General features: G+C 40.7%; 1 protein-coding gene across 1 annotated transcript; it reads right to left on the bottom strand.

Annotated features, from left to right (window-relative positions):
• Nucleotides 1-7218: 7218 nt before the first annotated feature.
• On the bottom strand, nucleotides 7219-22399 carry LOC147152215 (B-cell receptor CD22-like). Its single transcript, XM_086021364.1, has 9 exons — nucleotides 22268-22399; nucleotides 21725-22054; nucleotides 20990-21211; nucleotides 18907-19185; nucleotides 16487-16738; nucleotides 16002-16077; nucleotides 14445-14472; nucleotides 8616-8914; nucleotides 7219-8483 (listed from the first exon to the last, which is right to left on the bottom strand). The coding sequence occupies exons 1-9, from the start codon at nucleotides 22302-22304 to the stop codon at nucleotides 8423-8425; spliced, it is 1584 nt and encodes a 527-aa protein (XP_085877490.1). The 5' UTR covers nucleotides 22305-22399; the 3' UTR covers nucleotides 7219-8422.
• Nucleotides 22400-25322: the final 2923 nt, after the last annotated feature.

The raw sequence follows: 25322 nt of genomic DNA, 5'->3' as shown, positions 1-25322 counted from the left end.
AGCTTCAGGCTCAGGTTGAACATGTGCTGGACAATTCCACACAGCTGGTCTGCGCAGGATTTGAGGAGCTGGGGGCTGATGCCATCTGGACCCGCTGCCTTCCTCGCCTTCATCTTCTTCAGCTGGTTCCTCACCTGAGATGTTGTGAAGGCCAAGGCTGGACAGGAAGGAGTGGTGGCTATCTGGTGTAGCTGGGAGCTGGAGTCTGTGGAGAAAAGAGGGGAGGGGGTGACACGCCCAGCAGGAGGAGTAGGTGGAGACTGCAGCAGGAGAGACTGAGTGGAGGCAGGCATCTGATCGAACCTATTGAAAAAGAGATTTAGCTCATTTGCCCACTGCAGGTCCCCCCCAGTCCGGGTCTTGGGTTGTCCGTGGCCTGAGATGGTCTTCAGGCCCCTCCAGACTCCCCTGGCGTTATTCTGCAGCAGCTGCTCCTCCATCCTCTTCTTGTAGGACCTTTTCCCCTCTCTGATCCTCCTCCTCAGCTGGCGCTGCACAGTCCTCCGCTCCTCTATGTTGCCTGACGCAAAAGCCCTCCTCTTCTCCTTCAGGAGAGCTTTTATGTCTGGTGTGATCCAGGGTTTGTTGTTGGAGAAACACCTTACTGTCCTGGTGGGTATGGTGTTCTCCATGCAGAAATTTATATAGTCTGTAACAGTGTCCGTTAGACTACTAATGTCTTCCCCGTGAGCATCGCTGAATACTTCCCACACAGTTGTGCTGAAGCAGTCCTTTAAGGCCTCCTCGGCCTCTCCAGACCATCTCTGAACCGTGCGGGTCACAGCTGGCTGCCTGCGGACCAGAGGTTTGTACACAGACTGGAGAGCCACCAGGTTGTGATCAGCTTTGCCCAGCGGGGGGAGGGGCAGTGATGTGTATGCCTCCTTGGTGTTGGCATAGAAAAGGTCCAGTGTTTTATTGTCTCTGGTGTGGCAGGTGACATACTGTGTGAATGAAGGCAGAGAGGAGGAAGGGGAGGCATGATTGAAGTCACCAGAGATGAGTACCAGGGCATTTGGGTGCTGTGTTTGTAGCCTGCTCACTGCTGCAGTCAAGACTTTCATTTTTATGTTGTGATTAGACTTCTCGCAGCTCTGTTCCGGTGGCATCTCGGCATTCGCAGAGTACCCGGAGCCAATCCAGCTAAGGGCATCATCGTCAAGTCTCATCCATGACTGTGTCATCACTGCATGTCCATCTCCATCTTCAATTCTGCAGCTACTCCTGAAAATATGATTACTTGGAAAAATATTTACTATGAAAATTATTTATTATTTTTAATTATATATGTAGCCCACATGAAATCTATGATGACCTAACCTGTGTATACCATTTAGATGTAATACCATATTCTACCATCAGATGACGCATCTCGCTAATACTGTATTGTACATCTTCAAGGCCATTGGCATGTAACATTCATTTTTGCATTGAGACTCATCCAGTGGATATATGGGTGAATCAATGTTGAAATATGGTTTGCCTTACGTTTTGAATCTACGTTGAAACCTAAAGTAGAAATCATACAGAAAGCGGTTGGTAAAATGTTGGGTCAATGTTTGCTTTTCAACCATATATTACACAACATCAATGTGGATTCAACCATCATCTAAATTGGAATCAAAATATTGTAAATGGTGAATGGGCTGTCACTTATATAGCGTTTTTCTACCTTCTGTACTCAGAGCACTTTACACTCTACCTCATCTACCTACTGATGACGAAGCATCAGGAGCAACTGGGGGTTCAGTATCTTGCTCAAGGATACTTCGACATGGTCACAATGGCCGGGGATCGATCCCACAACCTCCGGGTTGGGAAATGGCCACTCTACCACTGAGCCATGCCGCCCCACTGTAACAAAAATATTGGCTTATATTGGCCACTGCAAAATGTTAGCTTTTCCCTTACCCAAATGTATGAAAAACCTATGACAGAAACATGTTTAATATTCAAAAATGTATTAGAAGAGACCGAAATACGGCGCGGAAATGGCTAAGAAGTAAAAACGTTTCATGAAACAAGACCAACACCAGTGTGCTCAGGGCAACAAAAAAAAAATCAGTCAGGAAAAAGTGGTTAAAAAAATCAAATAAAATGTATGTATGGAGAAGAAGTGAGAGCGAGAGAGAGATACAGTACACACACTCTTTGCGGTTGAAAAAGACCAGTCAACCTTAGAATATGCCCCCTTTCCACCTCCCTCCGCTGAAGTAGAAAAATAGAGAAGGGCAAACGTAGATAACACAGATTCAACATTAATTAAACATTGTCCTTTCAATTTTTTAATTCTTCAACTAAAACCAAAAATCAACCTTCTTAACCCGAATCCAACATTGATTTAACATGTACTTCTACTACTCTACAACATCTACTTTGTGCAAAGTTATGGAAAGGATGATAAATGATAGGCTAATGTACTTTTGTGAAAAGAACGGTTATCTAAGTGAGTATCAATGTGGTTTTAGAAGGGGTAGGAGTAGTTTAGATTCAGTGGTATGCTTGGAGCATGACATAAGAAAGGCACAAGTGAATGGTGAGATCGTAGTGGCCGTATTTTTTGATATAGAGAAGGCTTATGATATGATGTGGGGTGAAGGTTTATTGATTAAATTGAGTAGACTGGGGTTTAGAGGAAGGATTTATAGATGGATTAAGGATTTTTTCCTAGGTAGAAAGATTGAAGTTAGAGTTGGAGAGAAATACTCGAGTATATGTGGTATTGATAATGGTACTCCTCAGGGTAGTATCATTAGTCCTCTATTATTTTCAATAATGAGAAATGATGCGTTTTGGGGATTGGAGAGGGAGATAGGTGTGTCGCTGTTTGCAGACTATGGGGCGATTTGGAGAAGAGGGAAAAATTTGGCGTTTGTAGTTAGAAAATTGCAAGAATCTGTTAGAGAGTGGAAGAATGGTCATATAAATGGGGTTTAAAATTCTCTGTGGAGAAAACAAAAACAGTATGTTTTACACGGAAAAGAGACTGTGGAGTACGACTGAAATTATACAGGGAAAATATAGAGAGAGTCATAAAATATTGGGTTATGGTTTGATGAAAATTTAATGTGGGCTATACAAGTCCAAAAGGTGATTGATAAATGTAAAAAGGTTATTAATGTGATGAGATGTCTAGTCTGCAGAGATTGGGGGGCAGATAGAGAGGCATTAAGGCGTGTATATTGTGGATTATGTAGATTATGGCTGCATAGTGTATAGGTCGGTGGCTAGAACAGTTTTAAAGAAGTTGGACGTAGTCCAAAACCAGGCATTGAGGATCTGTACGGGTGCATTTCCAACAACTTCCAAAGCAGCACTAGAAGTAGAATTAGGATGTATGCCAAATTCGTAGGGGAACAGTTGTCACTCTGTTATTGGGCCAGTTTGAAGGGACGAACCCAGGATCACCCCGTTATAAAGGTGTTGGAACTTTGTTGGGAGGAAGAAAAGAAGACATTGAGGTGCTTCGGGTGGATTGCGAACCAGGAAGCAAAGGATATAGGCTTAGGGCGACGTGTTATAAGTTTGACAGTTCCGCATTCAGTGATTCCACCATGGATACTTCCTGACCTAGGAGTGGACTTAACTTTATTAAATAGGAGAGTGGAAAATGGGGAATAGTATTGTGATGCAGGTAGAACAGATAATTATATATCCAGTTATGCTAATTATCTAAAAATATATACTGATGCATCTAAGGACAAACGAGATAGAGTAGGCGTGGCAGTGTATATTCCGGAATTCCGAATAGAATTGGGTGAAAAGATTAGCGTTGAGGTCTCAGTTTTTACGGGGGAGATAGTAGCTGTATTGATGGCGTTACAATGGGTGGAGGAGAACAGGCCATTACGTACACTTTTATGCTCGGATTCTAGTTCAGTGGTAAAGAGTTTACAGGTTGGTCACTCGGAATGCAGACCAGATCTGGTACTGGAAATACAACAAATATTGTATAGGATACATATGATGGGGTTGATCGTTGTGTTGCTTTGGGTCCCAGCTCATGTTGGTATTGAGGGGAATGAGAAAGTGGATAGGGTTGCGAAGCGGGCATCATTGAGGTCTGATATAGATATAAATGTTGGGATTAGTAAAATGGAAATGAAAGGGATAGTTATACAGAAACTGATGGAGAGATGGCAGCGGCAGTGGGATACAGAAAGCAGAGGAAGGTGGTTTTACAGAATCAACAGGAGGGTTGCTGAAAAGCGTTGGAAGGTGGGTAATAGGTTGCAAGAAGTGGTGTCGTCTAGGATTAGATTTGGACATACAGGTTTGAATAGTACACTTTTCAAAATAGGGAAGCATGAGTCAGGGAACTGTCAATGTGAAGAGGAAGAGACTGTAGAACATGTCATTTTGCACTGTGCAAACTACAACAAGGGAAGAAGACATTTGATCGGTGTATTAGAAAATAGGAAACTGAAACTGGATTTGGTTAAAATGATGAATAATAGGGAAAGTTGCCAGATTTTATACACAGTAAGTATTCTCTAATAAGGAATCATCTTTGCATTGTCCAATCTTTCCTGATAACAGAATTTCCTTATATGGGAAACGACTATGGTACATGTCCTGTATGAACGTGCAAGTATGTTAACAACATATATGTGTAACAACACAAGCAATATAATGCAAAAAAAAAAAGTTTTCTTATTCGCGCTACTGCAGGCTTCACTATGGGTTCCGGGTTTTGGATACAGTACCGGAACTTCATTTTAAGGAATCGATCATTAATGTAATATAGCAGTATAAAATGTAATGCATACTTTTTTTTCCGAGGGAATTTCTGTTTGATCCAATGATGGCGGAGCGATCAAAGTTTTTCCGTAGTATCGAGCGGGGACTGCTTGAGTTTGCGCGACTGCGGGTTAGGGCTAACCCGGGTTCCGTATACCGGAACTTCTGTTGTAAGGAATCGATCGTTAATGTAATATAGTAGTAGAAAATTTAACGCATGTTCTTTACCATAGAGAAGCAGATTCATCAATGGAAAGTTAGCAGGATAAGCACAGTAAACAATTCACAAACATACATTTGAATATGTTTCATTTCAAGGTAATTTTGATTGACCTAAAGGCACAGGAAGTTTAAAACTGCAGTTCCCATGTTGACCTCTTGAGGTCAGTCTTTGTCCAGCATGTTCGTCGGGCTCTGGCCCCCCTGCTGTGTAAATGTGAGAGGAACCCTCCCACTCCCTGATGGGGAAGCTCCAGAAAGTCTGTTTCAAGGCAGTTCGAATCCACAACCCATTGTCTTGTTGAGGTGGTCCACGTGACGAAGAGTGGAAGAAGTTTGTGTCTTTCTGAGTCCTAGCATGTCTTTGTCGAAACGAATTGCTGGGGTCTCCTGGTGATTCGATTGCTTCAAAGTCACACTGGAGCAGACCTGGTGGCAGTCCTGGCTAAATCTTGTGTCCACGGCATGGAAATGTAGTCCACATGTGGCATATTCATTACACGGTCACGCTGTCCTCTTGTCGGTTCAAACAAAAGCCAGATACTATGTGGCAGGATAATCCAAGTGAAACAAAAAACGACGAGCACACTTCACAGTCGTCAGCCAGCAAGTCAGACATGTGGCTCGGGTACGTCATAAGCACCGCCCCTCGATTTCATCGTGAAGACGACAGAACCCGGAAGTGTTTCAAAGCGTAACGCTAAATCCATTAAATACTCTGTTAATGTGTATCAATTTGAAAAACCGTTCATTGCGAGATGAATATTTTATTGTTGTAAATACAACATTAAAATGTGTGCAAATCGTGTCCAAGGCACTTTAAGGATTCATCAATTATCAGATTTGAAATATAAAACCAGGATTGCATGAACATTTCGTAATTGTTTATTTGATTTGTTGTAGAATTGTTGAAGATGTATATGAGGTGAATGCTCTGAGGCTAGGTTCATACCGCAGGTCTTAATGCTCAATTCGGATTTTTGGAAAAAAGCAATTTTTTTATGTTAGCGTTCATAGTACATTATGAATACTCCTCTGTCTTGTCTGCTGTATGAACACATGTGTCGCCAAAGTGACTCACATCGGCAGAAGAAGATACGACATCACTCCCGACGTCGTGTTTGTGGAAGTAAATGTGATCCAGCATGTCGGGGCATTTATACAGTGAAGCGATTAGGTAGGAGGTAGAAATAATTTTTCAAATAAAGACAATATTTGGGGGGAATTATGAGGCAAGGCTTTAATATTTAATTTCATAGAGACATCACTAACGATGACGTCACGTCAACCATATGTAAAAAATCAATCGATCTGAACGGTGGCTGAATACTATCATCATAAATGTCCATTTTATGCTTCATGTTTCAAGTGGGATTAAATTAAAGTAAAATATAAATGGGATTAAATTAAAGTAAAATATAAAGTCAGTAGTGTTACTCAAAACAACTTTGCCGATTCGATCCCCCTGCTGCCAGCCAGGATCGAAGCCAGAACCTGGTAAATGGGTGGGCTTGGAAAAAGCGGGGTGGGCCTGAATATTTCTCTCACTGAGCACAATCCTCCTATCACGACATATCGTATATTCAAATATAATGATAAGATGAATAATATGAAGTTCAGATCTTCCTTAGACAACCACAATTATCCAATTGTTAATATTCAATAAAATAAAAAATAAAAAACAATGAAGCACAAATTAATCCATCCATCCATTATCTACACCGCTTATCCTCACAAGGGTCGCGGGGAGTGCTAGAAACTATCCCAGCTGTCTTGGGGCAGTAGGCGGGGGACAACCCGAATTGGTTGCATTGGAGACAAACATTCACACTCACAATCACACCTAGGGGCAATTTTGAGTGTCCAATCAACCTACCATGCATGTTTTTGGGATGTGGGAGGATACCGGAGGAAACCAACGCAGGCACGGGGAGAACAAGCACACTCCACACAGGAAGGCCGGGGCAGGTATAGAACCCACGACCTCCGCACTGTGAGGCGGACGTGCTAACCAATCGAACACCGTGCCACACCCGCACAAATTCAAAAATAATTCAATAATCGACTAAAAATGTAAACGTATATATTTTTTTCAAAATAATTTAATAATTTACTAAAAATGTAAACGTATGTAATTTTTTTTTAAGAGCGGCACGGCGGACGATTGGTTAGCACGTCCACCTCACAGTGCAGAGGTTGTGGGTTTTGAATCCGGCCCCGGGAGAGTTTGCATGTTCTCCCCGTGCCTGCATGGGTTTTCCCAAAACATGCATGATAGATTAATTGGACACTCTAAATTTCCACTAGTGTGATTGTGAGTGTGGATGTTTGTTTGTCTCTGTGTGCCCTGTGATTGGCTGGCAACCCATTCGGGGTGTACCCTGCCTACTACTCAAAGACAGCTGGGATAGGCTCCAGCACGCTCGCGATTGGCTATTACCTAGCATCTTCCTGGCATCCCATTGGCTAAGAGGGACCTCTTCTGTATGTCTCTATGTGTATGGATAGACGGGTAAATAGATAGATAGATGCAGCGTCCTCGTCATTCGCCCCCTCAGGCCATGAGGTGTTCCGATAGTTTTACGTGAATTAGAAACGAGAAAAAGAAAAAAGGAGAAAATCGTTTATTTGTCCATAAAAAAAAGCAAGAGATAATAGAAAAGTATGAAAGGGGGATGCGTTTGGTTGATCTCGCCAAAGAATATTACCGTAATGTATCGACAGTCACCACATTATTAAATCAGTTGTTTAGAAAACGCCAGGCAAAAAACACTTCTGAGAGAGAACATGAACCAAAGAGGGCAAAAAGCGATGAGGACAGCAATCAAAAGGTAAACGACCATTTTTATATTTTATTTTCATTTTTATTCCTTACTCTATTCTTTTTTTTTTTTTTACATTATGCACAACTCTAATTTATTCTGCAATAATCTAATTGTAACATTTATTTGTTACATGTTTTCATGTATTTTTATGCTTTATAAAACATTTATGTCTGAATATTGGGGGGCTTGGAACGGATTAGGGCATTTACATGGAAAACGCGTCTGTACTTACAAAATTTTCTACTTAAGAAATTTCTTCCAGAACCAATTAATTTCGCAAGTAGAGGTACCACTGTAGTTGGATGGATGGATATTTTTTTCATGAATCTCATTGGGTGGGCAGTCTGTCAATGTGGTGGGCCTGTGTGAGCCAGGCCCACCCATGGCTCCAGCATGGCTCCCCTGCTCCCAGCACTGTCACTCCGCCTGCGCGGAGCGCATTTTGGCCTCCGGATGACGTCAATGTCGGATATATGCGACCTGGCCGTTCAGACCGCGGTCGCATTGTAAACAATCGGATATGTATCTGACCCAGGTCGGATTTGAAAAAATCCGATCTGGGTCGCATTTTCCTGCGGTGTGAACCTAGCCTGAGATTTCTTGAACCTCACAAAGACTGAAAAAGCCACCATGTTCGCTCAGCTAGCATTAGCCACAGAGCTATAGATCACTGAGTCGGCAGTCTGTCCCATTTTGAGCCTGTGGATGAAAAACAAAAGTAGGAATGAGTACCGCACTAATATAACAGGCCCGCCCCCTGAGATATGATAACAATATGTATCACTCTCCATCAATATTGTGAGTGTTTTACAGCCTGGGTAGTAAACCTACCTGGATTCTTGTGATCTGTTTTGGTCAAATTGAGATTTTTTCACTCCAGTGGTGACTGTTGAGTAGGTAACCTCATCATTATTGGAAATGGATGAGTTGTTATTATATGACTGTGAATGTGAGCTTTGACGTCGGGTTTTCACATGTCCATACAGGTGCATTACATTGGCGTGTTGTTTGCTTGAGTATTTTCGTAGTGGAGGTTGAGGAGATGGTATATATATGCCGACATTGGCATACACACCGTTGGACTGATCTTCAATGGCGGCAGAGTTGACTTCTTGGAAAGGAAACACCGCCTGATTGGTCAATATTAATGAGTGGTTAGTTGTAGTGCAAGACACACAAAAAAAAACTACTGCAGACAGTATATACAGTATGTCCTCAGAATATTTTCAAATAACCACCAGGGAGGGCGCTATACCAGGATGAGAGGCAGGCTATAGCACTGTCAGAAAGCGGTGTAGTCCCAGTTAAAGTGGAAGTCAACCCAAACATATTTTTTTCAAGAAGATGTTCTATGCAATCACGGCTGACCTGTTTTCTGAAGCTGAGCCGTGATTGGTCGTTACCTGAGCCCTGAGTAGTTGTGATGTCATTTTCAGTCGACAGAAATGACAAAATGGATGAGATGGGTAAAAAGGGGTGGATTTTGCTGCTTAAATCATATTCCACAAACACAATATTAATCAGAATGCTGTGTTTCAACAAGTGGGCCTGCTGGGAACATATTCTTGACAAAAATATGTTTGGGTTGATTTCCCTTTTAAGCTTCTCCAGCATTTTATTTGATATTGATCAAATATATTTATTGTTATTCATTATTATTTTCTCAGCCTCTTGTAGCCTCCGGAGAGAAACAAATCCTGGAGCCATCCCTGACAACCATATTAGAAAATATCTATCTATCGCTCTATCTATCTACATATGTATTTACACATACATATATGAGCCATTCTACCGAATTGGTTGAAATTGCTGTCCCACAACGAAAATCAAATTTTAAAAAACAATTAAGTGTTCAGACCTTGCATATTTAGTAATATCTTGTTATGATCTATTTTATCACAAGACATTAATTGAGATACTATTAAACTCAATGTATAAAAAGTCATTTTTATACGTCCCAATCCCTACCTTCTAAATTTCAAATCATGAAAATAAAATGTAGATTTTTGCCAATTTAAAAATTATTTTACTTTAATAGTACATTTTGGTTCCTTTTAAATGTCTGGTGAATGATTTACATCGATTTTGTAGATTTTCTTCAAGTTAGAAGAGAGCAGGACTGGAGGAATTCTGACTGGATAACTGAATAACTCGATCTTACAAGACATCAGGCCTATATGACATGACAAAGGACAAAGCATAAAAGGACCATAGCAACTGCATAGCAACTGATACATCAAGGAACAACCAGTCACAACATGCAATGCTAAAAGTAATTTGCTCTTTGCAATCAAGGAAGCCACCTGTTAAGATAAGCTTTCCTTCCTTTCCATTACGTACTTTTATACTTGTTAAGCAGAATCTGCTTGGGGAAGGGTTTTTCTGGGGGGAGTGTATGTTACCAAAATGTTTGTCATTCCAATTAAATTTTCATTTGGAAGGTGAAATCACAGTTTTTCAATAATGAAGTGAAGTGAAAATAGAAAAAAATTATGTTTCACTAGTTATAATACATGTTAATAGTTATAATATATAACTAATTAAGTGATTACAATGTTACCCTCACACATAGTATTACTGCAACAACAGCAACACTATGGTCACTACCGAAACTTTGCAGTCAGTACCGAAAAAACAGATGTTTTGACAAAAATAAAATGTATTGAATTATCAACCAACAATTTATGATAATGGTTGTTTAAGGGTATGTTTCTTTTAATTAATGATGAATTTTGAAGTCAATATGATCAACTTTCTATATTTTACAATGAAAAATAGCATATTAATTTTGATTTATTTGGGAAAAAGTAATATTAAATTCTGTAAAAAATTCATTTAGATTGATTTTTATGTCAAAACCATATATATCAATTTATAAAAATATAATTTTTTTCTTCTGTAATTGTGTGTTTCGGTAGTGACAAATTTTAGGACAGGCAAGATATTAGGGAAAAGCTAGAAAATACTGTTTGAAAATTGACTCTACTTTTACTATATATGTGTCCTTTAGATATGGTGCAACATGAATACAGTAAAAGTTTTTCTGAAATAATATACAAATTTCACACATTTTCCAACTCTGAATTTGAACCAATTCAGTAGAATAGCCCATATATGTACATATACATGTATATACAAACTTTATTCATCTCTTCACTCCCAAAATGCATAAACAGCTGATTTATTATTTTCCCCGAGGTAAAGTCAGTGACATAGTAGTTTTACATTGTGTAGTGACACATTTTATCTTTTAACAACAGTAAGGTATAACGTAGTGCAACATTTATATCACATAGTGGAGGTGAACATTGATGAACATGATTCAGTAAACACGTACAGTCTGATACTGTTATGGTAAATCAAACGTTAGTGCAATCACAATATAGTAACACTCGAAATAGTGCAAAGCAGTAACAATACATGTATAACAATAACTCAACATTGTTCAAACGTTAACCCATTAAGGCCTAAAGTGCCTGGCTCCCCAAAACCTAAGGTCGTCTTTGGAAAACCTGAAGTTTTCACATAAATTCAACACCAAAATAATTAATATCTCAGCCCCTGTAGCAGACAGAAACATAATTCCAAAAGAATTTAAGACCTTAGACATGTGGTTCGCACACAGGCCCGAGTTTATTAATCTTTACTGTTTCAATCAAAGAGGTAAAAATAAAATGTCCGTGTAGGAGAAGCACTATTTTTTATGTAAAAAATCGAGTGGTAATTTACCATCCTATATTCTGTTACAAAGACGTCGATATTGTCATTGTCTTCAAACATATATCTTAACTGTATATCACGTTCGACTGGTTCTGCTGGTTCAAAGTCCACAAGCGCGTTGTCTATATCACCAACGTTACTCATTTAAGAGCTCCTGCGATCCAAGGGCGACGCAAGAATTCCGGAACGTCCTATGCGGCCTTACGACACCATCACGTGTATATTCTGGTGCATTTTATTGGTTAAGAGACCGATAATTAAATAATAAAAAGAAAATGACGTGTACGCTCTCTCGGATTTAAGGGTAGAACGACGCAACAGCGCTCCCGGCTCTAGTGGTAGAAACGCGGTTATGCGCTCCCGTCCTGAACGGGTTAATGTCCCTATTCACTTTATTCATTTATACCTCATCCACAAATCCCTCAAATTCTTCGTCTTCAGTGTCCGGATTAAACAATTGGGCGAATATGGCATCCGACATGCCCTCCGTCTCTTCAAAGTCGTCATCAATCGTGTCAGTGTCGCTGCTGTCTGGCAGTTCAATAACAATTCCTGCCTTCCTGAAAGCTCGGACCAAAGTTGAGACTGATATATCAGCCCAGGCATTTACGATCCACGGGAAGATAGTGGCGTATGTCGTCCAGTGCTGTCTCCCCGTCTTAGTGAGCGTATGTTTGCCTTCTGTCATCCACTGCTGCCACGCAGCTTGCAGTCTAGCTTTGAATGCCCTGTTGACAATATCTAGCGGCTGGAGTTCTTTTGTCAATCCATCCGAATGACGATGAGTATTGAATTAGTGTGTTTCACTTGTTTTTTGACACCATCAGTGATATGGGAGTGCATGGAATCGTATATCAATAGGGACGGAGCTGTGTGAAAAAAGCCACCTGGTCTTTTCGCGTAAATTTCTCTCAAGCACTCACTCATCTTTTCTTCATCAATTCATCCCTTCGAGTTAGCTTTGTGACAACGCCGGCTGGAAAGTTTTCTTTTGACAAGGTCTTCCTCTTGAAAATAACCATGGCTGGAAGTTTCTGGCCATTAGCCTGGCAGGTGAGAACTACAGTGAAGGATGACTTCTCATTCCCTGTGGTGCGTACATTTATCGTACATGCTCCCGTTATATCCACAGTGCGGTTCACGGGAATATCAAAGGTGAGTGGAACTTCGTCCATGTTGATGATGTGCTCTGGACAGATCTTTTTTTCAGTAATCTTGTTTTTGCAGTATGCGCAGAAAATGGCCAGCTTTTCTTGGTAGTCTTTTGGCAGTTGGTGTGAAACAGTAGTTCATGTGCAGATGGAGAGATTACGTCTTTTCATAAACCGAATGCACCATACTAGCACGAATACTATTCATTCGAATAGTAATTGTAGTGACACTTCTATTTGCTGCCCTCCGACTGGCTGGCGACCAGTTCGGGGTGTAGTCTGCCTTTCGCCCATTGTCAGCTCCAGCACCTCCCCGCGACCTTGTACAGGATAAGCGGTTTGGAAGATGACACACATGACACTTCTACTTGCTACTCTCTGCTCAACAACCCACGTTTCGAGTTTGTGCTCCAACTGTAGCCATCTCGCTTTGTTCCCTCGGAAACTCAGTTTAGTCTTCTTTACTTGCCGTAGGACATCTTGTTGCTTCCTCCACTTCCTCCGCACCATTGATTCGTTAATGTTAAATTCGCTCGCTGTTGCTCCATTCCCGTGTTCTACTGCGTGACTGATCGCCTTGAGTTTAAACTCTGCGTTATAAGCGTGTCTAATAGGAGCCATTTTGGGGTCGTTACACAAACACATAAATGGAAATGAAACGGCACGCTTCGCACAGTCATATATCCCAGAATGCACCGCACACAATTTCCTCTACGGGGCAAAATGGAGTCGGCGGCTGCTTACCGTAGTTGTGAGACGTGTTGGGCTCAATATTGATCCATATAAAAGGCGCACCGGGTTATTAAAGCGCACTGTCGGCGTTTGAGAAAATTGACGGTTTTTAGGTGCGCCTTATAGTGCGTAGAATATGGTATATAAATATATATATATATATTTCAGAGCTTTGAGTCACAACCAAGCTGTAAAGGGTGTCCATTTTGCTTGCTTTAAGAACACATTTTTGCTATTTGTGGACAATGTGGTCTAGATGGTCTCATCAAATTGTGACTCTTAAGCACTTGCTCAGACGAGATGCTGCCGGGGTGTTGATCAGCACCTTCAAGTTGGAGACCAAGGGTTGAGTGTGCCCTCCTGGTTGGTGTGAACTACTAGTCTGTTGCCTTGTTACCGAGTAAGCGAATGATCAATAGAAGGCTCGACTGTCATGGTTAAGGATAGATTGAGGGGCTTGTAACATATCTTGAAAATTGAAGTAGAGACACTATAGCAGGGGTCACCAACTCCGGTCCTCGAGGGCACCTGTCCTGCACGTTTTCAATCTCTCCCTGCTGTAACACACTTGATTCAAATGATCAGCTCATCAGCAAGCTCTTGAGAAGCCTGATAACAATCCTGATCATTTTAACAGGTGTGTTACAGCAGGGAGAGATTGAAAACCTATAGGACAGGGGCCCTCGAGGACCGGAGTTTGTGACCCCTGCGCTATAGCTTTCCAATGAGAGGAGTCAGTCGAGGTGGTTTGGGCATCTATTTTTAGGCATCTACCTCTGGAGGTGAAAAAGACCAACCAGGAGGTCACCTCTGCATGGACTACTGTATAGCCTTTTTTTTACACTACCTGTAAAAGCTGGTATTTTTCCACCTTTTACCCATGTTGCAATATGCCTTATAGACAAGCTTGTCTGCTATGGGGGTTGCCCAAGAGGCTTATGCCTCACAGCTGGCCAGGGAACGTATCTGCGATAGAACTAGGAGAGGTGGACAGGGCCAGCAAAGTCTGACCACGCCCACATAAGTGGAATGAAATGGATGGATGGAACATGCAAACCTTTTCCTCTGTCTTCCTTTGTTTCTTCCTAACATGGGGGGAAAAAATAGAACAAAATCAATTCAATTTTATGAAAAGCAGCATTTTGTTTACCAGTGTTTGAAAACAGATTCTTTCTGTGACAATTATGTTTCTTTTCACAACATTGAAACATTCATTTTTAGCATTTACACTATATATCATTGCAATATATTGGTAATGTTGTCTTGTATTTTGTTATATATTGTATGAAATCTCTTTAAAGCGGAAGTCAACCCAAACACATTTTTTTCCAAGAATATGTTCCCAGCAGGCCCACTAGTTGAAACACAGCATTCTGATTAGGGATGTCAAATTAGTGCATTAATTGAGATCAATTAATTACAGTCAGAGTTAAAGCCTTAATTTTTTTTAATCGCATTAATTTAATTTTTAATCTCTAACTTTACTGTTTCTGTATGATGATGAGATTCATTTTGATGCATGGGGCTTGGGTGGTTGGGGGTGTAAACAATGTTCGATGTCACACCCTGAAGTGGACACTGATTGGCTGTCATTGTGTTTACACTGTTTGGCATAACCTGATAGGCTCCTATTGTAGATGGGAAGGCAAGTTCAGGAGCAGAGAGAAGACGTGAAAATGGAGGCGCATGTGAGAGTTGTTGGTCTGATGATTGGTAAATTTAAAAATGCCCTGACAGTACTATTGACAAAGGCAGAGTGATATGCTTTGAGACTTTTCTCAGCAATTTTTAAGTGAGATTGAAAAATAGATTAACTAGATCAATAAATTACAGATCATAATTAATTAATCCCTCAATTTTTTGCAATCTATTGACAGCCCTAATTCTGATTAATATTGTGTTTGTGGAATATGAGTTAAGCAGCAAAACCACCCCTTTTTTTAGCCATCTCAGGGGCAGCCATTTTGTCACTTCTGTCGACTGAAAATGATATTACAACTGCTCAGGGCTCAGCTAACGACCAATCCCGACTCAGCTTCAGAAAACAGGTCAGCCGTTATTCGTCGTTACCTGAGCCCCGAGCAGTTGTGATGTCATTTTCAGTCGACAGAAGTGACAAACTGGCTGGCTCCAGAGATGGCTAAAAGTGGAGTGTGGAAAGTGGATTAACTCTTATTCCACAAACGCAATATTTATCAGAATGCCTTTTTTCAACAAGGCATTCTGATAAATATTGCACCTGCGTAGAACATATAGTTGAAAATGATATGCTTGGGTTGACTTCCTCTTTAAGCAAGAAGCCATGTTGGGGTGCTGCTATAGAGCTTTGGGGCCTATGAAAAAAAACGCCACTTTGGGCCCCACCGCTTCAACGTGGAAATTGAAAAAAATATAAAAATTATTGGTACTGTGTCAGTCATGTAACCTAAGGTTTTTCCCTCAATACAGCACCGTTAGTTAGGCAATAGTGGTCCACAAAGTTGTGCAACACTTAAATTACATCAATCTCCAAGCATACAGAGGAAGTGCAAAAACACCCACATTTGTTAAGAGTTGTCAAAAATACTCATGTAACTATCAAGTCACAGTATCGCCCATTACATCAGTAACTTACCAGAGTTGTGTAGCTACAACAAGTATACCAAAAATACAGGCTCCAAGTCCACCGAGTATTGTGACAGACAGGCGACCTGTAGAGATAAAATAATAATAATAATGATAATAAACGGGTAGGTTGGTGCACTACTAAGCACTGAATAGAACGTTTTACCATCATATCACACAAACTTTACTTCTGGGTGGCCAAAGACGGAGCTTTAACCAATAGCAGCACTAGCAAACAAACCCTTAGATCTCATTTGACCAAGGCAGAGTTATTGAGACAACAGCTCAAATGATGACTGCAATAGCTTTCTCTGCTGCTGTATTTTGAATGTGTGAATTGTCAGTAAAAAAATTATGTGAGGCAATTTTTTTGGAGATGGAACGGTGGCCGTAATTTACATTTCAACAGTAAAATTGGTTCAGTCATACTGTAGAGTGAGCATGATCAATGAGGAACTGGCTGATTTTATATTTGACAGGGCAAGTAACACAAACCAGAATTCTGTTCCTCCATTGGAAGAAGGATTTTCGTCAAGTTGATGACTTCAAGTTGGCTCCATGCCTGACAGAGGTAGATTCCAGTGTAGGGTGCTTCCATGGAGGCAAAAGACAACACCTGCTCCGAGCCCACTTGGAGCAGTGAGCTGGAGCTGGTCCACTTGTACCACACATAGCTGTGGGTGGCATGGTTGGCTGTGATGCTGCACATCACCTTGACAATTTTGCCATCAGCAACCCTTGGCAGATCTGTTAAAACCAAGACATTTGATGGACAATATGAAAAGGTTCAGTCAGGTGTGAGACAAAAAATGTGACATGCTCCCTGTGAAAAAATAATGGTATACAAAAACGGTCATTAAAAGTAATCCACACACTTAGATAGACTATCTCTCTTTAAATATGAGAAATATACTTATTGCGAAGTACTGAAAAGTTCTTGTGAGTTAAGTTTTACATTTCTATTTTTATTTTTTGGAAAAAGTGGGGTTAGGACAGGGGTCGCCAACCTTTTTGAGACTGAGAACTACTTCTTGGGTACTGATTATTGCGAAGTGACCGGATTCTCTCCATTACATCTGGTGTAACGGAGACTACCGGACCTTTGATGTTTACTGGCAGAAGCGCGGTTAAAATAACATGATGGACTGACTGACACAATTACAGCTATCTTCTCTGTCATGTGAAAAACACTTACAGTATGTCAATTTTTTTCCATTTTCTTATTTTTATGTGAAGGGTGTGTCCGCGTTACAGACATCACATTAACGTGAAAATTAAATATAAAAATGTTTTGTTTTTCACAGGAAAGCGATGATATGCTGCCATCCAAGCAAGGTCTTTTTCAGGGAATTCCCTGCTTATTTCAGCAAGACAATGCCAAGCCACATTCTGCATGTGTTATAACAGTGTGACTTCATAGTAAAAGACTAGACTGGCCTGCCAGCAGTCCAGACCTTTCTCCCATGGAAAATGTGTGGCATATTATAAAGCGCAAAATACAACAACAAAAATACCATATTGTTGAGAAAGTTACTGAAGTTGGACATCAAGCAAGAATGGGAAAGAATTCCACCTACAAAGCTTCAACAATTAGTGTCCTCACTTTCCACCTGAGTGTTGTTAAAAGGAACGGTGACGTAATACAGAGTCAAACGGCTATTTCTGAACGTGTTGCAGGCATCAAATTCAAAATAAGTGAATATATGCAAAAACAAAACAAAGTATATCAGTTTGAACATAAATATCTTGTCATTGCAGTGTATTTAATTGATTATAGGTTGAAAAGCATTCGCAAATCATTGTATTCTCTATCATTTGAATTTTACACATCTCAAATTCATTGGAATTAGGGTTTGTGTTAGCCAAAGCGAGCACTTTTTTTTTTCCAGATGCCATTTCACAATGCTCTCGCCACTCGATAATCATATCTGGGACATTTTGCTGTTCTTTGGTTTTGTGAGATCACTGTGATCATGCGAGAATAGCGAACAAAATTGTTAGCAAGATAAGAGAATTTCTCTGTACACAAAAAAATTTACTTAAAGGGAAAGTCAAACATTTTTGTAAAGAATATGTTCTATGCAGGCCCACTAGTTGAAACAAGGCATTCTGATAAATGTTGTGTTTGAGGGATAAGAGTTAATCCACCCATTTTTAGCCATCTGAGTGGGCGGCCATTTTGTCATTTCTGTCGACTGAAAATGACATCACAGTGTCTCAGGACTCAGGTAACGATCAATCACGGCTCACCTGTTTTCTAAAGCTGAGCTATGATTGGTCGTTACCTGAGCCCTGAGCAGTTGTCATTTTCAGTCGACAGAAGTGACAAAATGGCTGCCCCCTGAGATGGCTAAAAACCGGTGGATTTTGCTGCTTAACTCATATTCAACAAACGCAATATTAATCAAAATGCAGTGTTTCAACGAGTGGGCCTGCATAAAACATCCATCCATCCATTATCTACAATGGTTATCCTCACAAGGGTCACGGGGAGTGCTGGAGCCTATCCCAGCTCTCTACGGGCAGTAGGCGGGCACACAGGCACGGGGAGAACATGCAAACTCCACACAGGGAGGCCGGAGCCGGGATCGAACCCACGACCTCTGAACTGTGAGGCAGACGTGCTAATCAGTTGACCACCCTTGCATAAAACATATTCTTGAAAAAAATATATGTTTGGGTTGGTTTCCCCTTTAAATGAAAGAAATTCCACTCTATCATACTATGTAATGTAATATGTATGTAACTATGTAATGCTTCAATTTTTGAGCATGAATACCAGTAACATGGGGGAGCTTATATTACATGAGTAAAAGGAAAAATCAGCTTTCGAAGGGTGATTTTTGGGGTGCATACAATTAGTGTACATTTTCTCAAAATTACGGTACATGAAGTTAACATCTGAAGATCCTTACACTGCACATCCAGAGTGAGCTCAGTTGATTTGACAAACGAGATGCCCCTCAAGCTGATATTGTTTGAGGCCTCACAGTGATACATTCCACTGTGGCTGGGCTGAAGACGAGAGATGGTGTGACTTGGTCCAGAACTTATCAGTTCATTGCCTTTATACAGGCTGTAGCCACTTAGTGGGACAGGTGGATTGGCATCGCCTCTGCAGCTGAGAGTCACGGAGCTTCCATTAATGACGTCTCCCGGTGGTGTCATTGACAACACAACGTTGCTCGGAGCATCTGATTTAAACAAAAAACGTTATTCAAGACAGAGAATCAAAACTCAGATTAAGATTTCATTTATATCCCAAATGAGACAATGCCTCATGAAAGGCCCAATGTGTAGAATTACTGCCACCTAGTGGTGTACTAATAGAATGCAACGACCTAAGCTCGAAGTGCGTGTTTTGAAGCGTGTCCACTACGGTGCCTCAGAGAAACCACATGTCGCAAGCCTACCACCAATTTCTTCAGCAGAGGTACAAGCAAAATGATATCACAAGCGATTTGTGGTATTCCCTCAAGTGACAAAGTAAGTGCATTGCGTTTGTTACACATGCTGTAGTCATGATGTGGAGGAACTACGTTCGCTGGGTTGTCTCTTTTGAGTACCCGTAGCAGAAAGCTGGCGGTGAGCCATGGCAGCCTCCTCTAGGGGAGGCTCACCCAATGTAATATAATTAGAGATTACTTCACCTATGATTGTATTAAAAAAATGTACATTTGATGTGATAGACTTTTTTTCCCTTTTTTTTTTGCATATTACTGAAATTAATAGTGGGTTTTCAGAATGAATAAACTTTGAAAAATCAAAACATTCTACACGCTGTCACTTTTAGACTGGGACAAATTATTGCGCGCCTGGGCTTCTCTACATACATTTGATAGTTTCCTGAATATTGCTTCCATGTGAGGAGTCGGGATGGACAGTATACAGTACTGTAATTGAATCCAAACTTAAAGTGCAATATTATGTTTCATCTTCACAGAGCCTCTGGAGTGTGGAAGAGGAAAAGTGCTTAAGTCAGCGGGAAAATACATGCAGGGTCAGATTTGACAGGGAACGCCCACATTTTAGGGATCCTCCACCCACAGTGCCTATCTGGCTTGGGGGGGGGCATAAAAGACAGATCTGGGTTGACGGGAGAATGTGCACAGCCAAGAAAAGCGTGCAGCTAAGCGCCTATTCTGACTCACGCATAGCGATGAGAATACTGTATGGCCCTTATTGAAAAGTTTGACATTTTCATATAAATCATAAATGTCAATGTACTACTACAAGACGAATGAAAGCATTTTTCATGATAATTTTGCCTTTATTGCTGCTCTGCCACAAGTGACAAAAAATGAATAATTGTAATACCGCCAAGAAGCGAGATAATTTTCATAACTTTGTTTTATCTATCCATCCATTTTCTATACTGCTTGCCCTCAGCGGGGTGGAGTGAAGCCTACAGTATTGAATCTGAATTTGGGCAAGAGGTGGGGTACACCCTAGACTGGTCGCCAGTCATTCGCAGGGAATAAGTCATGTTTAACTTATTATTATGAAATCAATAAAATACCAATGTGCTCGCTGTTTCATATGAAAACGTTCAAACAGTACTTAGTCAGCTATTCTAATAGGCTAGCAATACAGACAGATGGGTTTTCACTTTTCTACCTTAATGGTACTCAAAGTGCTTCCACACTGTCATTCACCTACTGATGACGCAGCATCAGGAGCAACGGGCGGTTCGGTAGCTTTCTCAAGAACACTTTGACATGGTCACGGCAGCTGATCAAAACCACATCGCCCGAAAACAAACAATCTAGCAAGCAAACAAACCATTCACACTCACATTTACGCCTACAGCCTATTTAGAACGCTCAATTATCTTAAAATGTATGTCCAAAATGGCAACAACTGTAAATACATTTTCACCCCCGAAAAACGACCATTCATGCAGATGAAATGATGAATTTAACCATGCCACCCTGCACATTTATAGGCCTAAAATGTTGCGGGTGACATCTGCTTTGAAAAGAGTCGACAAATACTCACATTGAACATTTAGAGCCACGGAGGCCGATTTGATCTTCTGTTGTCCGAGGACAGCACAGTAGTAAGTCCCAGAATCATTTCTGCTGGCCCAGAAGACCGGCTGTGGTACCACTTTTCCATCTCGGTACCAGACATAGACCAGCCTGCCACAATCGTTCCTGCAGGTCAGCCTGACAGATTGGCCTTCTGTCACTGTGCTTGGCTCCACAACAGCAGTCAGTTCTGCTCAGGAAATGTGGGATTAAATGCATGGCATCCAAAACTAGGGCAGGGCGATATGGCCCAAAAAATTACATTACTTTCTTTTGACTTCCTCTGGGATTTGCTTTATTTTTTCCCAGTAGGCCTACCAAACACGGTTTGAATTCCACAACCAGCATTAACTTGCATCAAATTTTACAGGAATAATAGAAATGATTTTTTTTTCTTTTGCAGATAGTGAAATGTCCCTTTAATAAAACATATTTTTAACACGCGCCTTAATAAATATACATTGGAAATGTTCAACAATTTAGCATGATAAAATGAGCTGTCAAAATACATGGCTCGGCTGCTCCATATGTAATTCGTAGCTCCTCTGTTCGCAGCCAGATTGTTAGTGCAAGCAGTGCACATAAGCAAGGATGCGCTTTGAATTATGGAACAGGTTTAAATAATCAGATAAGCAATAAACTCAAATTAATCGATGAAATTCATTCATCACCCACCCCTTGTGAAAACTAAAAATGTCTATACCTTTTACTGACAAATGAAGTGCATTTTTGCTTGTCCAACTGCTCAGGGTCGTCGCAAAACGAAAGAGGTAATGCCCTTCATCAGCATGTTTTACATTATTGATCTTCAGACTGCAGTCTTTCTGGTAGTTGCCCACATATTCAAAGTGGGGTGGGATGGAAGTGGCTGTGAGCCAGATCCACCTGCCTGACTGCCATCGAGCTAGAAACCAGCCAACTGATGTGACAAAGTGAAGAAAAGGGTAGTCATACTGGCACCTCACAACCACCGTCGACCCTTCCAAAGCACATTGATCCTTGAATGTCACTCCCCAGTCTCCACTCAATACACCTTAGAGCAAAGGAAGTCAGGATGAATAAACATTCATCACATCAATACCAGATATGCCATTTCAACAGGAGGAATTCATATTATACAGCCAAAATCCGTCTTCAACCAGATTCAGCACATTACAGGGTTTTTGATGTCTAATAACCTCAAATAAATATGATCATGTGGTAACAACTCATTTCAATCATATTACACAGGTAAAATAAAACTTACCTGAAATGAATACCAGAATAACCCAAATTTCCTTCATTGTTAAATCAACCTGAAACACATTCCATTTGTTAAAAAAGGATTAAAATGTATGTTTAAAAAAAAAAAACACGGACATTACGCACCCACTAACGCTTTGTACACTGTACGTTATCAAGAAACAGTTCCAGAGATGAAAAAGCAGAAGTGTGTATAAGAGAAGTCAAGTCCCCTTCTTCTTCCGCTCTCACTTTAGTGCACAATCATCAACAAGTTGTCAATTTTATCAATAATATCTATATCTTACATAGTACCTTCATAGACAGCCACATTCAGACTCCATTCACACCTGAAAGTGTTAAAACTGCAGTAAAATGCCCAAACTTGTTGTGGTTGTCTGGTCTGTTTTGCAACTTAATGAGTTTAGCTAAATATTAGCCTCAAATTGATTCATTTTGTGAGACTTTATTAGATGAAGTGTATAATATAAGCTTCTGTTCGACTCTGCATACCTGCGTCTTCTGATAGACAAAGTGTGCTTGCTTGTGGTGGCTAGTGTGCTAAGATATGATGGTGCAATGCATAAAACTGGTCCATGAATGTGCAACCAATCACATATCAACAACCAATTAGATTTCAATCCATTAAATCAGGCATCCCTAACCCGGGGGACTTGTTCAAATTTCCACCAGTCCACATCATCTGGCATGCAATTAATAGTCCGTACTGTTTACTACAGTAGAAAATACATATGTAAAAAAAGCTATTTTATATTTCACCAGAAGATGGCAGCAGACCTGTGGCCGCGTTCTCGTCTCAGGTGCTTTTGGAAATACGCTTCAAGCGTGCGCTGCCTCTCTGAACACACCACCCTCAAAGTTGTGTTAGCTGTCAGAATGAACCTCGTATCCTTATATGGCCCTTTCCAGCTTATTTCTAAAAATAGAGACTGCAGCGAAGAAAAAGAAAGTTGACTCAGAGGGACTTTCCTTCCAGGACAAATGGAAATTGTCATATTTTTTCACTGAAATACAAAACAACTGTGTCTGCCTAGTTTTCTCAGAGACTGTGGCTGTTTTCAAGGCATTATATATCAAGAGTCTCTACCAGACGAAAAATGCAAACTAAGACTAGGTGACTGGTAATGTATGCCATGATAAACCTGAGAATGCAATTTCTGGTGAAGGCGAAGGAACTTGAATGGAAACCGTGGAATGCGTTGGAATGAAGTTGAATGACCTTGAAAAAAATCAGAAGGGAAACAAGAAAGGAGGAAGTAAGGAAACAATGAAAGAAGGAAGTCAATTAAAAAAAAGAAGGAAAACAAAGAATGATAGAATCAAAGGAAGGAGGAAGCAAGGAACCAAGATAGCAAGGAAAACAAGCAAGAAAGAATACAAAATAGTAGAAGGGAAAGGATGAGGCGAAGAAATGAGGAAGAAAGGACACTAGGAAGCAAGGAGGGAAGGAAACAAGGAATATCGGGAAGGACGGAACCTGGGAATGAAAAATCAGGGTGTTCCAATACTTTTGAACAACATGGCCGCTTCATTAGGGACACATGAGGATGAATATTCTGAGTGTCCCAATACTTTTGAACAACATTCCCAAGATGGCTGCCGGACTGGTAGACCTCGGGGTGAGTATCCCCAGTCTAGCTAATGTCCCTGCCCAAGATGGCCGCCGCACTGGGGAGACCTCGGGGTGAGTATCCCCAGTCTAGCTAATATCCCTGCCCAAGATGGCCGCCGCACTGGGGAGACCTCGGGGTGAGTATCCCCAGTCTAGCTAATGTCCCTGTCCAAGATGGCCGCCGCACTGGGGAGACCTCGGGGTGAGTATCCCCAGTCTAGCTAATGTCCCTGTCCAAGATGGCCGCCGCACTGGGGAGACCTCGGGGTGAGTATCCCCAGTCTAGCTAATGTCCTTTCCCAAGATGGGCGTCGCACCGGGGAGACCAAGGGGCAATAACACTAATGAATGGTGAATTTTTGTGGGTTTTTTAAGTATGACTGAATTGAATGTGTGGGAAGTAGGAATTTTGGGGGTGTTGAAAAGCTTGACCAATATGAGTCGAATAAGATGAATGTTGTGAATTTCAAATTGGAATGATGTAAATGTGAATTGTTGAATATGTCAATGGGAATGAATGATGGAATTTTGTGGGGTTTTTACGGGTGAATAAGTTGAATTTTTGGGAAGTAGGAATTGTGGGTGTGTTGAAAAGCTTTTCCAATGTGAGTTGAATGAGTTGAATCTTGTGAATTTGAAATTGGAATGGTGGAAATGGGGAATTGTTGGAAGTGCTATTGGAATTGAAGGGTGTTTTGGGGGTGAAAAATGGGAAATATTGGGGAAACGGTAAATTTGAGGAACGTAAAAAAATACTAAGCCGGAAGGCATGAATTTTCTGAATGTTTTGAAACTTGAATGAAGTGAATCGGGTGAAAAATGTGGAAGGAGTCACACGCCCAAAAAGTGGAGTGGAATAATAAGAATAAACTGTAGGAATAACATATGTTTGAAGGCAACTGGAAGCTCAATGGTCAGCCTCCACACATTTTCACCTTACCAAATCTGTCCCTCTGCATTAAGTGATTATCTGGACAAGGTGTACCAGTCGTTTTACTTCCGGGTTAGAAAAATGGCCACCGAAATAACTCATATTTCTTAAGAGATTTGATCGCCACAGGTGTCTGTCCCTCTCTCTTGCTATATATATATATATATATATATATATATATATATATATATATATATATATATATATATATATACTGTATATATCATGTAGATCATGCTGTCTCTCTCGTCTCTCTCTCTCTCTCTCTCGTCTCTCTCTCTCTATATATATATATGATATATATAATGTATGTGCCTATAGTTAATTGTGGAAATCTTAAAATAGCATAATACATTTCCTTTTAAAACATTAAGGCTTAAAGTGCCTGGTGAAATATCCCTCTGAAACCTAAGGGTGACTTTAGAATCACACTCTAAAAACTGAACTTTTCCTGGAAATTCAACACCTACAAAATACAGTAATTGAAATCTCAGCCCCTGTAGCAGCAACATTACA

This window comes from Filicampus tigris, chromosome 2 (genome assembly GCF_054856515.1).
Source record: "Filicampus tigris isolate MCC_2025a chromosome 2, RoL_Ftig_1.0, whole genome shotgun sequence".
Lineage (NCBI taxonomy): Eukaryota > Metazoa > Chordata > Actinopteri > Syngnathiformes > Syngnathidae > Filicampus > Filicampus tigris.
This window is presented reverse-complemented; position numbering and strand designations above follow the sequence as displayed.